Source organism: Paralichthys olivaceus, chromosome 2 (genome assembly GCF_024713975.1).
Source record: "Paralichthys olivaceus isolate ysfri-2021 chromosome 2, ASM2471397v2, whole genome shotgun sequence".
In the NCBI taxonomy this organism is placed as follows: domain Eukaryota; kingdom Metazoa; phylum Chordata; class Actinopteri; order Pleuronectiformes; family Paralichthyidae; genus Paralichthys; species Paralichthys olivaceus.
Genome location: NC_091094.1, coordinates 15,019,771 through 15,036,241, shown reverse-complemented (window position 1 = coordinate 15,036,241; position 16,471 = coordinate 15,019,771). Strand labels below are relative to the sequence as shown.

At 43.9% G+C, this 16,471-nt stretch overlaps 1 protein-coding gene across 4 annotated transcripts in view; it reads right to left on the bottom strand.

The window, feature by feature from the left end:
• srgap2 (SLIT-ROBO Rho GTPase activating protein 2) overlaps positions 1-16,471 on the bottom strand; it is a 52,306-nt gene that overhangs the window by 4,087 nt on the left and 31,748 nt on the right. For 2 of the 4 annotated variants that reach the window (XM_020087022.2, XM_069537802.1), the window contains exons 3-19: positions 14,121-14,283; positions 10,788-10,850; positions 9,348-9,563; positions 8,866-8,994; positions 7,540-7,761; positions 7,355-7,456; positions 7,068-7,265; positions 6,849-6,933; positions 6,347-6,374; positions 6,044-6,074; positions 4,953-5,013; positions 4,665-4,742; positions 4,416-4,550; positions 4,219-4,324; positions 2,285-2,509; positions 1,589-1,668; positions 1,103-1,301 (exon numbers count right to left, since the gene is read on the bottom strand). In XM_020087022.2, coding sequence (XP_019942581.2) covers positions 1,103-1,301; positions 1,589-1,668; positions 2,285-2,509; positions 4,219-4,324; positions 4,416-4,550; positions 4,665-4,742; positions 4,953-5,013; positions 6,044-6,074; positions 6,347-6,374; positions 6,849-6,933; positions 7,068-7,265; positions 7,355-7,456; positions 7,540-7,761; positions 8,866-8,994; positions 9,348-9,563; positions 10,788-10,850; positions 14,121-14,283 — 2,121 coding nt within the window. The remainder of the gene's footprint in view (positions 1-1,102; positions 1,302-1,588; positions 1,669-2,284; positions 2,510-4,218; positions 4,325-4,415; positions 4,551-4,664; positions 4,743-4,952; positions 5,014-6,043; positions 6,075-6,346; positions 6,375-6,848; positions 6,934-7,067; positions 7,266-7,354; positions 7,457-7,539; positions 7,762-8,865; positions 8,995-9,347; positions 9,564-10,787; positions 10,851-14,120; positions 14,284-16,471) is intronic. The other 2 variants (XM_020087023.2, XM_069537806.1) reach the window with 1 other exon arrangement.

The following is a 16,471-nucleotide window of genomic DNA, read 5'->3' as shown; positions in this document are numbered from 1 at the left end:
AAAATGACTTAAGGAAGAGCTGTGATTGAACCGTTTCTCTGCTGCACTACATGAATAATTTAAACACAAACCCTCACATGACCCAATAGAAAAGCAGTGGCAACTTAGAGGGGGTGTTGTCTGTTATGACAGATGGTCAAGATAACTTTTTTACTCACACAGTGTAGACCAACAACTGAGCCTCACACACTGTTTCAGGCAGAATCACAGAAGCTATTCCGCAGTAAATCCCTGTAGTTACCGTAGTCCTCTACTAAGCAGCTGTACAGAAATCAGACACATGAGTCACAGCGTTGTGTTCACTTCATAATTTTTCAGGTGGGATATTTAGGGATTGAAACCATCCCTCTTGTGTTTGCTACTTTACAGCATACACACAGCTGTGAAAACGCAGACACTTGTAGAAACAGGAGCGTCTACCTGAATGAACATGACAGCTGAAAAGAAAATGATATGCAAATTTCAATTCCTGAGTTACAGGGATTTCCAGTGGACTACCTTCTGTGTCTACTTACTTACTAGGGTTGGAGATTATTTCTGTTCAAGTTTTTGTAGAAGGCTCTTTACCCAGAGTTTGTACTTCCCAAAACTGTGCTTCATACATGGTAAGGAAATATTGTCGAGATCAATATTCATGAAAAATAAGACACAGGTTGACAGCTACTGTGTTTCCCTTGCGAATGCTGTACGTAATTTTTCCCCACTGCCAAACAGTGTGTTGCTGGGCGTGGCTGTTGGTGATGGTCGCTTGCCAAGAGCTTCATCCATCATTGCATTTCCAAGAAAGTTATTATGTCTTCTGAGAAAGATGATTTCTTTCGTGCAGACAGTGACTCACTATCACAAAATATAGCAGCTAGGATGGGCCAGGGCTAACTGGTTAGCAACTAGCTGCTAACTTCAGTAGAAACAATGACGTGATACTATATTATATTGTTGTTGCCTTCTACTCAGTGAGCAAAGTAATAAAGCTTGATGCTGAACTTGCGTTTCTATTAATACCAATGTTGGCGATGTAGAAACAGAAAAAAAGGATAAATCATCTGCATTATTATCATAATCTTCCTTCCTCAGATATTGAATTGGCTGGAACACATCTTACATGTCTTGGACCACAATATACTGGTGTGGCACCAGTCCATCCACTCCATTGTGCCGTCCCTCCCACCAGTCATCAGAGGCTCGCTGATACAGAAGCAGCGAGGCACCCTTTTTGAACGACAGCTCTCGGTTTGTCCGTCCGGAGTAATCAAACCGAGCTATGGCCTCGATCGGGTCGGACTCTGAAACAGTCAAGGATCCTGAGATTCAGAGAATGGTGGACAGAGACAGGAAGTGACAGAGAAGCCGACGGCAGCAACAAATGAGAGAAAAAGAAAAGAGGTGGAAGCCAGATTAGTGCATAGCAGGTTAGTGCTGCTGTATATGGTGACAGTGCAACGGTTAAAAAATGCTGAGCAGTAACAAAGCAGCATAATAACCAGGTTACTGGATTTAAAGGTTACAGCCAGAGTAACTAGTGAGTAAAGCAGGGTGAGATCTCATAAAATGGTGACAATGTGTGTGTGTGTGTGTGTGTGTTATTCACCATCTTCACTGTTGTTCCTGACAGAGACGGTGTCAGGCGCAGGCTCTTCCACAAGGGGGGGCTCACAGTGTGGACTGTCACTGAAGTGGACACAGATGGCAAATAACGTTAAGAGGACACAACCACAAATTTTTCACACCGTCAACGTCTTGATGACTTGCAGCTTGTGCTCATATCCGTCTGTATTCTATTTTTTTGCACATCCTTCAATTGTGGCCGTGGCCCTCTGGGTGCAAAGAAAGCCCAGCTATGCCAGTGTGATAAAATGTTCTGTCTACACTTTCCACAGCTGAGACTGAGATCAGGTCCGTCTGTGTGACTTACAGCCTAAACAACTGCTCTGACTGGCAGTAATCATAATAACTGGAGCCGAGGCTTGTTTTTACAGAACAATTTAAAGTTGGTCGTTATATGTGCATTGTGGTGCATGAGCGTAGGCGTTGGTGTGTGTGTGTGTGTTTGTGTGTGTGTTTGTGTGTGTGTTTTGTGCTCTCCTGGGCTGCTGTTGTCAGGAGGTACTTTAATCTCCTATGTGATGGAGAGTAAGCTGATCCTCGTGGCCCCCCGGCCCTGAGCAGAGCAGACAAGCTGAGCCCCCATCACTCTACAGCAGCCCCCAAATCAACCACCTATACCCCCCTCTGCCCTTCTAACTCCCCTCATATACATCTACCTTCTGTTCCCCCCAGCTCTTACCAGAAATCTTCTCCACTTCCAGGGATGGTGTAGATGGGGCCCTGCAGGTCCGGCTGTCCGGGGAAGATGGTGTTGTGGTGGATGATGATTGTCTTGATGAGCTCATTGACATGAGCCTGGCAAGAGACCTGGTCGTTGCCCTCTGGGACAGACATCAGGGTGGGGCCGAAACAGATGGCCAGATTGTAGGGGTCCATCATGTTATCCTCGCTGTACTGAGACAGGCTGAGCGGAAGGGAAAGCAGAGTCATTCAGAGGGCATCATCTGATCCTTTTCTTTTAAACATATAATAACGATATATATATACAAAACTGACTACCCACACAAACAGCCTTGACATGCCATTTATAGCTTACATCACACAGCTTGTAAATACGCTGTGATCTGCGTGACTCTGAATGCACAAGGTTCAAAAGTAAACACTTTCCAAACCTGCCTCAATTCATCCATTCATTTATATGAAGTGGCGATGGAGAGACTCTGATGGTGTGTCTGTGTTTCAGTGTGTGAGAAGAAGCAGGAGCATTGAAGAAGCTCCTCTGTCTCTGGCATCACTCGGTTTACCCAGGAGTCTCAAATTTCAGGTTTCCTTCATCTTTCACTCCCTGTTGCTACCTTCCTTTACTGAAAGGCTTTGTCAAGGATTTTAGGGATTGATTGGACAGTGAGGAATGTGTGTGTTTGTGCGTGTGTCTAAAACGGATGATTTAGAATAAATTAAACTAAAACTACACCAAAGCACACATATACAGAAAAAAATGATTCCCTTTAAATCTTTGTGACACCGGCTCATATATGATTCTCTATTTGAACTGCCTCCAGGGGCATTGCAACAGGGCAGGCAATGCAGGCAATTGCCTGTGGCCCCGAGCTGAGAGGAGGCCCCAGAGAACGGCTGATTCACAGCAACGATACTTATGTGAAAACCCCCTTAAATTCTATGATTGGCTGTGTACAGGAGGAAACAGCCTAATGAGGCCCCATGCCAATAGCTTTCTGCCTTAAGTTTTAGAGGTTTGCTTGAAAACTAGAATGTCTATCATGTATCCTGGGTTGATTTGGTTTGATGTAGGGCCCCCCTGGTCCCTTTTTCCTGGAGCCTCTGATGTCTCTTGAGATTCTCCTGACTGTGACTGAGAGTAATTATTTTCTCATCTGTCCAAGCTGAGTTTTCTTTTGGTGAAGTTCGTCCTTGTCTTTTTAAAGAGTGTTAGTGGCTGATTTGAATCCCATTGAGACACTATATGTGGTATTGGACCATACAAATAAACTTGACTGTAAGTAGGAAATAAACTTTCTCAAGGAAAAAAAGCTTCCTGTTAAGTGCTGCAGGGGCTGAAACATTCTTTGCAGTTTAGACTTTAATGAGGACGAGTTTCCACATAGGTTAAAGAAAGTTTATTTGGTGTGAAAAGGCCAAATAAACACATTCTGGTGTTTATGAAACTATTGCATGTGTGTGTGTGTGTGTGTGTGTGTGTGTGGCGTTAGGAACTGAAATGTTGTATCAGGCTTTGTTACATTTATAGATTTCATAAACTATTATAAATTTAGTGTCTAAATAGCAGCAAGAGTAAGAAGTGCCGTCTTTTGAAAAGTTTATATAATAGTAGTTTTGAGCATCTATTGTATGTAGTAATTCATTCTGATCTGTTGTTACTGTGTGTGGGCTATATTGGAATACAATTTTAAATATACAAACTTGACAGTCAATGACGGATGCTTTATTGAGACTTATTTGTCGCTATTTGTGGAAGATCTTTGTTAATCAAACCTGACCCTTTGCACCCTTGCACACGCACTCAGCGTTTGAGTTAAAGTCACAAGATTGTTAGATTATTTCTGTGGTTTCTCACCAAGTTTCCTATTGTCTTGCCCTGTGTGTGTGTGTGTGTGTGTGTGTGTGTGTGTGTGTGTGTGTACTGCTACTCACTGGTTGAGGAAGGCGAACAGGTATCTCATGATGACGAGCGTTTTGCTTGGCAGAGACTGCAGAACTTTCTTAATGTGGACAGCCCGCTCCTGGAGGCTCTCCATCGCTGGAAAATAACACCGCCACGACGCCCAGGAGATTATTAACACAATCAAGGGCAAACCCGAGAGATAGAGACAGAAGTATGCAACACTTACAGACACAGGATATGACGTCATGAAAGATTTCTTTAGGGAAGAGGGCGTGGTCCAGCCCTCTGAAGTAGAGCTTCAGGACACCAGCAATGGAGTCCATGTCGTGGTCATTCTGGTCCCCAGCCAGCGGGTCCTCACCTACAACAGCGATGAGCAGCGTGGGAGGGGGGGGGGCAGAAAAAATTAATAAAAACACAGGGTAAACAGATTCTCTTCAAAATACTTGTTGTTCCTGTCGGATATTGGTTGTACCTCTCTCAAATGCATTCTTGATGTCGTTGACTTCCACCTGAGAGCCCGACACTCTGAAGATGCCCTGATGCTGCAGACCTACACAGTCCCAAACAAAGACCCTTCATTCATTTTCAGAATTGCGCTCGTACTAGTGGATATTTTAGTTGTTTAAAGCTGAGACGTTCTGGTAAAATTCCCAGTTTCATTTTATCCTGAACCAATCACACTTGACAAAACACTTCAACCAATCAGCACATGGGGAAAGCCGATGCTAAACCTATCACTTCACTGAAGAATTTCGCTCACCATGGCGACTGATGAAGCAGATGCAACTCTCAACCATCAGAGGAATGACCTCACCCGAGTCCTAAAATAGGGGGGGGAGAGGAATTACTGTCAGTGAAGGAAGAGACAAGACAGGAGACTGGTGTGGACATGACACACAGTGCACTGCTTGTCAGGAGAATTTCCACACACGTCTATGCACGCACATGCATCGGTGCACACATTTAGGTGGAGTGGGGAGACATGGGGGAGAAAGGGTGGGCACAGTACCCAGCTGTTGCTAGGAGACAGAGCTTTTCCCTTTTCCCTTTGTTTGCTTGGGGTTTCCAGAAATCTCTGGGAGGTGAGGCTGTGGAGTGCATGTTGAACAATATATATATATATAATAGTTATGTGAACACAGTTGTGCTTTTATATGTTGACTATGAGACTGTTATTTGAAATAAACAGTTGATTTCTCGGTGAAGTGAGAGCTAATAGGTAAAACATTAAATCATCCACAAGAGGGAGCCACAAACATGAGATACTCCAACTGAGCACCATTTATTTCAATTTGTTTGACAATACAACTGCAGACCAGCTGATTCTCATGTAGTTATGGACATATTGTATATATTGTGTATTTATGCTGTCATCCTGTGGGCCGAGGATACTGTGAGACAACATGGGGTAAGTTACAAAAACAATTATAGCTACTATAGGCAGCAATAGACATTTTTAAGGAAGTGTAGGAGGAAGATGAAAAAAAGAGGAGGAAGAGGAAAACAAAGAGGTAAATTAACTTTCCACGATGCATTTTTCTTGAATAGACATTAGCAGAGTTATTGTGCTTCATCCAGGGTTTGAGCTCACAATCTTAGACTCTAAAGGCAAGTGATGATCTAGAAGGTGCTACCTGCCAGGTCACTTCACTTCACTCATAATGTTACTTGACACTATGACCATAGGTTTCTGCTCAATTCGACCTATAATTTGGTGAAAATTGCAAATAATAATATAGCAAATACAATAAAAATAACAACATTGAGACAAACAAGAGGGACCAGCAGCACAGCAGTCCGACCCCTAAAAATCTCACAGACATACAGACAAATCTTATGACAGATAATTACCTGATTCCGTACTGTTGAGTTTCTCCGTCCACTATGCAGAAGGAGAGAGAGGGGAGAGAAAGTAACAGCACTCTGTCATTATGTCTTCAGAGAAAGTCTATTTATGCTCACAACTCTGGTAATGTTCTATTTGTACACTCTGAGACACATGCACATGTGTTGAGAATATCTATAAACAGTGAGTGGGAAAATAATACCCCTGGTTGCCAAGAAATCAAGCTTAAATGTCACTATGGTATATGCAAGTGTGTGCACGTGTGTGTGTGTGTGTGTAATCATATTTCCTTCCTTCACCACACCTACCTGGCAAGGCAACAGTCAGTCTTCTGACCTAAGAGGGAGAAAACAGGAAGGGGGAGGGGGGGTGACAGGAAAGAGAGAGAAAGAGATAGGCGATTGTAGTAGAGGCAGGACATATGAGGAAACAGCTTCAGATGGAACGGAACACGGAGCAAACCTCCCTTTAAAGCTTCCATTTTCCTGTAAGCTTGTGGAAACACAGACACATCCAGCGCCCCCCCCCCACCCAAATACACACCAACACACACGTAAACATACAGCTGCATCCACATATGGTCGCTGTCACTGTGACCTGGCCCTGCACACACACAGCTTGTGATTATCAGATGCATTAAACTCATTCTGCTTCACTGCATGGGATGTGATGTGTCCCGATGTGCCGCTTGTTTCCTCTGATGTGCTCCCTGCTTTGCCCAGGGGCACCAGACCTTTCCTGAACCCATCTCCCTCACGCAAGGACAATATCTAACAAGGTATGAAGGACACTCTGGCCGTCCCCACTCACTCTCTCCCAGGGTTTTCTGGATGAGGTCATGCTTGGCGTCCAGTTTGGTGATCAGGTTCCTGCCTTCCAGAAACTCTTTCAGCTTCTGCGACACACAAAGACACGCGCACTTAAGTCCTAATTCCAGAAGATTATATTTCTAACAGCAGTAAAGCTGTCAACTTTTCAATTGATCCGATTAATGCTGAGAGATCGTCGATATTCATAACTGCCACCGACCGTGAAGTAAAACTGCTCCGTCTCCTGCTGATTGGCCCGTCTCTTGGCCAGACTGGGCTTGCTGAGATAGGATTCGCTGAAAGAGGACTTGACAGATTCCATGCTGTTGCTGTGGTGGAAGCACTCAGAGACGTCATAGTCCTCCACTGTCACCATATCTTGGATGGTGGACAGAGTGGCCTCCATAGTTTTCTTCACCTGGAAGAAGACAGACAAGACAGTTACAAAGGGGCTGGATGAAGACAAAGATTGATTAATGATGTTAGAGAAGCAGAACGATGCAAGACCTCTTCATTCTCAATCTTGAGTGTGGACAGACGGGACTGCAGCTGCTGACACCTCTGCAGCAGCTCACTTTCCAGTGGCTGCCGTCCACACATCACTCCCATCTACAAACACAAACATATTATAACACTGATGTTTGAAAATGCACTCCCTCTGTCTGAGCCCAACAAGAGCATGTGCACTTTACCATGTCGCCCATGTGGGACTGGAAGTCAAAGCGAGCTGGGGGGCAGAAGACATTGTTGTAGGTCTCCATCAGTTTCTGTTTGTCCCCATTGGGCTCCAGACTCTCTGCAGCTCCCTCCAGTGTCTCCAGGCCCGTGTGTTTGGACGTCTCCACGTTCTGTTCTGCAGATAAGTAAGTCCTCAGGGCGCGATGCAGGCTGGCATGGTAGCCCAGGTCACAGCACTGGAAAACACACACAAAGACATATGAATACATGGCATGAAAGGTAAGCATTGTTGGTAAGGAATGAAATTCGATACAGATTTGTCACCTTGTGTGGTTTGATTTTTGACAGAGAGAGAGAACCACAGGAAATGAAATATAAAGTTCCCTGCAGCATCCAACCAGGGATATTAAAATTACATTTAATCTAGTAATTGCACCAAGCCATGAAGGCAGTGTTGACCATGTATGTATGTTTTTGCTGTTGTGAGTTTAGCATCACACTTCATTCCTTTGCTTACCAGGAGCGAGGTGTTGGAAACCATATTAACTCTTGCGTTGATTCGTCATTTCTGTGCTTATACTGAAGCCAACATGCTAACAAGCTACCCCCGGACAGCCTCGTGACTTTATGGTAGCGAGACATTGCAGAAGCAGCACATGGTAACATTGATAAACAAAAATACAAACTATACAGGGAAGTTTTGCTTTCCTCTTCTGCAACACCCAGCTTACACATTTGCAAGTAGCAGCTGCCCAATACAACAACAATCTTAATCTGTTATCCTCCACAGCATAAAGGTCAGATCAAAGACATACACAAACTTTACAGATGGGAATCAATGTTCATTATTTCAGACAGGTCGCTACCTCCTTAACGTGTTTCATGACCTACATGGTTACATTTCTCCAGGTGGTAACTGCCAGACTAAGAAAAATTGTAATAAACATTAGGGAGGAAAACTAATATTGTGAATTCCACTTACTGTGGTTGAAGGCACTGACACATTTATTGAAACTGTGCTCTGATAAAAGAGTGAGAGAATAAACACCTGCTATCCAGCAGGCAGTGAAATGTTATTATTGAGAAGAGGGTGAATGGTTTCCATGATAGCACACTGTTTTGGACACTGCACACTATGATGGCACAAAGACCCAGAGGAGAAAACATGGAGAGGGAGAGGAGCCAACCACTTTTCATTCAGAGCACTGAGGCTAATGTGAATAGACTGGCTGGCCACCACTGGCTCAAACATACACGCACGCACGGGCATACACACAGCACACAACATGCCTAAGATTGGTAACTGCTCCCACAGAGTAACCAAGCGTGTTTATACTCACGTCAATGATGTCGGAGAGGTCATGGATGTAATATTTGAAGACACAGCCATTGGTGGCTTCAAGAGCCAGCAGGTACTCATTCCTGGCCTTAATGGCCTTCAGCTTGTTCTCCGTGTACTTAGCTTGTCTCTGTTAGGAGAAAGAGAGAGGGAAAGAGATTGAAAAAGGAGAGAAGTAAAGAAATGAGACAAGAATGAAAAGTGCAGGGTAATGACACAGAGAGAGAGAGACAGGAAAGGAAGGGAAAGGGATAATAGGTGTTGGAGTGAAACGCCTCAGTATTGATTATGGATAATAATAAGTGTTGAACCATGTAGCTGTGACAGGCCCCAGATGTATTCGACAAGGTTAGCAATGAGCCCGTCCTGCACCCATAAATCATTTATGAGACACGCACATAAGTCAGCATGACAACAGGTGGAGCGCCACAGAAACAGCTTTCCACCATTCCCCGCTCCCCAGACAGACCAGGCTCTGCTCACCTTCTCCTTCATCTTCTCGATTTTTTTTACACTGGAGCGTCGAACAGGTTTCTCGTCAGACTTGATGCTGGACAGTGTGTCGGGGGAGCGCGGCGTCTGGCGGTCATCCTGTCGCCCGGAGCGTCCCATCTGCTTCTCCTCCTGCTTTTCAGCATCCTTCAGCTTGGACTCAGCATTCATGCTGTCCGTGTTGTACATGTGGTACGTCTTCATCACCTGGGAACGAGAGGGCATCTTGAGATCATGAGATATATGTAGCTACACAAGCGTTAATGTGCATTTTCCCAGTGAGTCTCCTCCTTAAGCCCTGAGTCCGGATCACAAATGGGATTATGGCGTTCAGCATTGTGAAAAGAATGGAGCACTGAGGCCTCGAGCGCTGGCAATAACACAATATTACAGTCAATGAGTCACAGACGGAACCCTCTCTACTGTACAAGACTACTGTGCCTGGACATGGTGGTATGACTTTAACATGATGAGTTAAACACATGAAACAAGTGTGTGTGTGCAGTGTCAGCCTTATTCTGATGACCACCACCAGAGCCATCATTATATTCCTCAAACCCTCCTCAAAACACTACAGTCAGAATCACTGGTCTGTCTGTGAGTACGCATGTGAGAAAGTTCGCGTCACTCAAACCAGATCTATTTCTGTCTCTATACAGTGTAATTACAGCTTAAGACCTGCTTTTAAGGGCTGGCTGAGCTGAGGCTCTATGGTTGCTGCTCCGAGCCATGATGTAGTAAGAAACTTTGCCCACAAACACACACTGAAACACACACTGATGGCCTCAGTCCTTTTGGCAGCACCATGGACATGTGTAACCAGACACTATGATGCCCCTGACAGCGTGAGAGGACCAAAACAACAGACTGCCAGTGATTATGTCTGAAATATCAACAATCATTAATGAGCAGAAGTCTGCACAACATCTTTCAGAAACACATGTACAAGTATATACAGTATATGTGCTAAATGTAGGCAGACTGGTGCTATGTGCTAAATTCCAATGACCACAACCATGCTAGCACGCTGATGTTTAGCAGATATCATTTTTACCTGGCTTTATTTAGCATGTTAACGTGCTTACATTCACAAATTAATCATTAACAACAACTGAGGCTGAAGAGAAGGACATTCGTTTTGAGGGTTTCCTATCATTCACCAACTTTAATTAAAACAAATCTAAATGGTGGTGTTATGTACTCTACTGATAGTCGTATTTTAAATTTTACTTGCAATTGCTCCTTGTAGAAAAGTACAAGAAAAGAACCTTGGGATTCGAAATATGCTGTTCCATAAGTTAATAAGAACTTTATTAAAGCTTTGCATTACATACTCCTGTGAGACTCAGACTGCTGACTGTGGCACCACAAGTCACAACACCTACTTATGGATTCCCACGTTGTGAGTGTCACTGCAACGGCTTCTCTTACCGTGTAAAGCTCATTGAGAACTTTCATCAGATCTTCCTGCAGCTGTACGCCAACCTCTTTGCTCTAGAGAGACAGAGGAAAGAAGACACATTAACGTGAATGCAACACTCAAACCATTAGTGTCATTACTCGCTGCTTCTACCAAGTGTCCATTTACAGGCTGTTCATATCTCTGTCTAACTAATGACGTACACAGCCACTCAGCCACGTGGTCAACAAACAGCCCCACCATCAATCAAGGCTAGAAAATCTGGCTGAACAGGACTGGGTCAGTCGCTAGAAGGAGCAAAGTGATGGTTGACTTGATGGATGTGGAGTTAAAGGAGGAAGCTACAGATACTGATCACTACATGATGGCAGGGAGGCAGGGGGAGTAAGACAGGGGGGAGTAAGGGGGAGAGGATGGGGCCCAAGACCAGGCAGCAAAATGACGGGAAGTAATACAGGCAGTACCATTCTCCAGTCATAACTGCAGGGAGCTACTAGTGACGGATGACTTCAGCAACCCACACATCGGCAGACTCCACACACATTCATAGCTTTTCTCATACATTTGCATGAATTTTGTCAAAATCGTATCAATTATTTAAGGTGGGGTCGGTGAGTGGTTTCTCAAACACTTTGTAACTTATTTGTTTAAATCCTCTTTACACCTTGATAACCATCAATAAATTCATTTGTCTGGAAAAAAAGCCTCTGTGTCTGTGGCCCTCACAGGAATCAACATTCATTTGTATGGAATGAAATGATTTGCTGGTGTAACTGTCTGTCAATAACTTCCCTTGAGCATCCAGTCTGTGCTCAAACTGCACATGACCGTAATCTTCACAAACCAAAGAGACGTACAGAAGCAGAGATGATAGCCAGAAGTTTGTGAGTGAGTCATTGAAAAGTCATCTTCTAGCAGTTGTCAGGCAGGGAGTGTTTATGTGCTTTGGGGGAGTAGCTTTGACGAGAGGGCCGATGGGATAACGATTGCATTTTGTGCAGGATGCTCTTATTAGCTTTTCCAGGATTACCCTTGCTTTATAAGGATGTAATTTAAACTGGGTTTTAATGATGAAAAGAGAGACAGAAACTTCACATTTCACATGTAACACATTGAAACAGAAACATCTGTCTTTCTCTGGAGGAGGGCAGAGCAAAGACCGGGATTGTATCGGGGTGTCAGAGGTGAACTGTTTAAAGAAAGGTGTGATAAGAAAGAGAGTCTGGGCTTGTGGAGAAAAAGGAAACAGAAATCATTTTGACAAATTGATGTTGCAGAGGGAGAAAGTGACACAAGGAGAAATTTAGGGTTCTGCAGCAGATGAAGGCGGTAACAGGATAACTGAGGTTGTCCCGCCCTCGCTCTTTAAAGTGCTGCAGGAAGCTCATATTAGGTGACACGCTGCCAGACTGCAGCCAGTCAAAAAGCAATGAGCCATGGCTGAGCCCTCCTATCTATCAACCGTTCATCTTGACCTTTGGACTTTTCATCTTGCCTGTGGTCGTCTAGTGAGGGTTCAGCAAAATCACAACTGAAACAAGCAACCAGCACACTTCATTAGCCCTGACGTCTGTGCACTCATTAATGCTCAAACGCTCTCTCTGTCCGTAAATCTTATCCAAAACCTCCACTAACAGTATCATTCTACACCACTTTTCACACTGGCTGAGAGGAATGTTGACTTCTCTAATATGGCTTGTGGTTTTTGTCTCCATGAGTTGTGTGCATCATGAACCCTGGCACTACTGGTTTTTATGCCTTTAACTGGAAATGCTATAAACAAACTAATTGTCTACTTAATTAACCAGCTTTCTTTCTATATGTGTGTGTGTGTGTAGCCTATTTATGACCCAGACATGATGAAAGCAACTCTCTTGCCAAGGAGCAACCAGAAAAATAAAAATAGAAATTAACCTCCGTGACTCAACTGAGGCTGAGAGCCAGAGAAAGTGCTTTTTAATATTCTTTTTTAGTACTGCTATATCAGAAAAGCAGTAGAAAGAAAGTGGAGGTTTGTGTGTGTGTGAGTAAACCTGCGATCAGATGGTAAATGCAGTTCAAAGACAAATGAAAATCAGGAGTCTGTGCCACAACATTCCACTCACAGACTGCTTCAATTTCCACACAAACACACACTTATCTTGCTACACTTATGGGGCTTTTTCTTTCCATCCTCACTACATACTTTACTTAAATATTTACCTCAAGTTTAACCTGTAATTTTTAGTTATTTAATTTAACCTGCAAGCCGAGGTAAAACCAGTTTGATAAAACTTTGAAAATTACATCACTCTTTAAATCTTTTCTCACATTACAACCTGTGCAGACCAAAAAAGGATTCATGAAGAAAACAGGAAAATTACTATTTCCTGAACTCACTTTCCTATTCTAAAGTTACAGGGGATGGATAGCCTTCTTTTAAAGGATCATCCCTCAGAAGTTGCCTTCAGGCATGCACTGAAGATTTGCCTGACATTTTTTGAAGGGCCTTCATGTGAGACCGCCAATGTCTGACGTCGGTGTCAATGTGCCATAAACAAAAGCATGTGATTTCCCGCTGAATTACACGTTTACTGCCTCCTGCATGCTTTAACAAGACTTTACCCCTCATTCATGTCTGAAAGATCTGGTGACTGCCATTCAGTGACCCTTTAAGCCTTATGAACGGGGCATTGTCATCCTGCTTCTCTGCTCATTTTTCACATTTTTCCTTTTTAAATAGAAACAAAAACAGAGAATTGCTGTGCTTTAATGCAGTATGTGTTTTTGTATTAGGTCCATCCTGGAGATGTCTCCCAGGGGAGACCTCAGTCATGGCATGCTGGCTACACCAGGTCACAGCGAGCTCTGATCTCCAGAGAAATCACCACCTTTCTCTTCCTCCCTCAGGATGACACCGTCTTTTCCTTGCCACTTCTCTTTGTTCTTTATGTTTCTGCTCCTCCTTCACATTTCCTCTGTCTTGTCTCTGTCTCCTCAGAGTCAAGCAATGCAGAGATCAGAGGACAAGAATGAGGCTACTGTATGAACAGACGGCATAAACTCTCCTGGCCTCAGGTTCAGCTGACGTGCTGTCAGTCAATAAGTAAGCCAAGACAGAAAACAGATGCTGGAGGGGAAAATGGACAGTGCAAAAATGTGGCTTGGATTATAGCATATCAGGTTGAAGTTGCATTCTTTTCTCCTTCAGTGTTTGAAGGAGGAGCATATTCTACCAGTTGAACAAAAAATCCCCCTCCACACATGAAAAAGACTTTGAAAAACGTCTAATCCCCACACTGAGCAGATTGAACAAACCAATGTGAGTGAATTCCTGCTGTGTCTGTGTTAGAGTGTGTACTTGCCTTCTTGAAGAGGCGTCCTGAGTCCTCGCTGATCTGTGCAAAGCGGGGAATGATGTTGTTGAGGTAGAGGTCGGACAGAGTGGCGTGGTCGCGGCTCTCCCTCTTCACCTGAAGCAGCAACAGGTTCCAGCAGTTCACAGGAGACAAAATGCTCTGCTCCTTCCTACAAGCACACACATAGACACAGGGAGTCTTAAAATATATTCAAAGACCTCTGAGCAAATGTTTAGATAAATGACGACGAGCACGAAGTCTGTTTCATCTTTCAAGCTCCTGACAGATGCACACAAACCTGTAAAATGTGGAGACAAGAATACTGCACAAAAAACACACTAGTCTGGACTGTTGAAAGATCAGACAAGATACTGGGATAAAAGACAAAGAGTGCAGGGAGTGAATGCCCAGACAGATTTATGCTTAAAATGGCCATGCTCTCTCTTTAACACACACACACACACACACACACACACACACACACACACACACACACACACACACACACACACACACACACACACACACACACACACACACACACACACACACACACACACACAGTGAGCCAGCCCAAATGGGGGATTCAGCCAGGGTACACAACCCAGCAGGAAGACGTAGGACTCCCCCACAAGTACAGCTGTCACAGAAACCACTGAGAGAAAAAGGAAAGATAGAGAAGAGAGATGGAGACAGAAAGAGAGAGATTTAATGTCTCTGATGATTTTTAATAGTTTAATAGTTCAGCAGTGTTTCATTGTCTTTTGTCAAGTGCCCATAAAGCCATTAGACAAAAGCGAGGCTTTCAATGCCCTATTTACTCAACAACACAGCCCCTTTCTTTGTGCGCTCAGTGTGTGTGTGATTGTGTACAGTGTGTGTTGTGGATGAACCAACGGATGATCTAGTGGCTAAAATGGATTATGAGTGAGTGTAAATGGATGAAAGGTCTTTAAGAGCAGCTTTAACTGGATAGAGAGCAAAGAGCCACAAGGCATTTACATCACAAACACACAGACACACACAGCAGGATAAGTAGAGCACTGACCCAAGCATACACAAGGTCAGACACACAGAGAAGGTCTGTTTCTCCAGGGGTGGAGAGTATTGGGGGTGGTGTCCGCACATATGTACATCTGAGTGCATGCTGTGTGTGTGTGTGTGTCCATCACAGGCTGCATTAAGGGACAAATTTAACACTAAAGACAAGTTAATTGGGGACTGTTGACCAAAATTGGAAAACTTTGTCCCCACTTTGGAAAAGCAGATTTTTGGGTCAGTGGATGGGGTGAGGGTAAAGGTAAGGGTTAAGGTAAGGGTAAAGCATAAGTGAAGGGTTGAGGTCAGTTGTGGTTCGAGCAGATCTAATGAGATGAGTCATAGGCAATGATGTGATTGGCTGGTACTGGCTGTCACTGGTCAGATGACAGAATGTAACAACGATGACAAATCCAGGCAAAGAAAAAGAAGAAATTCAGCCAGATATACAAAGCCAAAGCACTGAAACTCTCTACAGGCTGTGTGCTAACCCTGAGTAGTGGTCATGTGGGTACATGGGTGTTTGTGCTACCTTTTACTGCAACTTCTCTCTGCCGTCTGTTTCTCTTCCGACATGTCTTTCTTCACTGTTTGCACAAGATTTTCCTCCACCAGAACTAAGCCACAGTTCCTCTATTTGCACAACTGGCCAGCTGCTCTGCCACCATGTGACATGTAACCCTCGGCCTCCATGGTGATGGCACTGCGGCAGTGGGTGAAATATCACCTCGCTCTCTCTGACCCTCAGCTATCACAAGGTAAACACTGAAATGTCATTGGCCCCTCCGAAGGTCACATGGTACTGGGAACATAGTGATTCTTTAGGTCAGGTGACACATTAGAGGGAAAATGCTAAATGGTCGTTGACATTCAGCATCAAACTGCCTAGCATCAAACAAGGCATCACTGCCGGCATTTAAATGTGACTGAAGAGTAGTACTTAAATGAGCAGTCAAATAGTTCCTGCACTGACTGAATTTCATTCGAGGAGCAGCTGCTCTACAGCTTTAACAAATGGATGCATGAAGACACAGGTCCGGCTGCAGTCCAAGACATATTTAGGACTTTCTTTAACGTTGGATCTTGATGAAAAATGTCAGGCACGTTTAGGGGACTGATATTTATGAGTGCGTGCAATTTGGTGCCGAGTAAAATAAAAATCTGTATCTAGTTAATTTCAATGTGATTTCATAAGGGGACGGCTTGGCTGTGGCAGAGGTAATATAGGTAAATATATACAATTTTTATCAAGACAAATTCCAAAGAAAGATGCATCAAATCAAAAATATTCTTGGCAGATTATGTGAATGAAGAATATT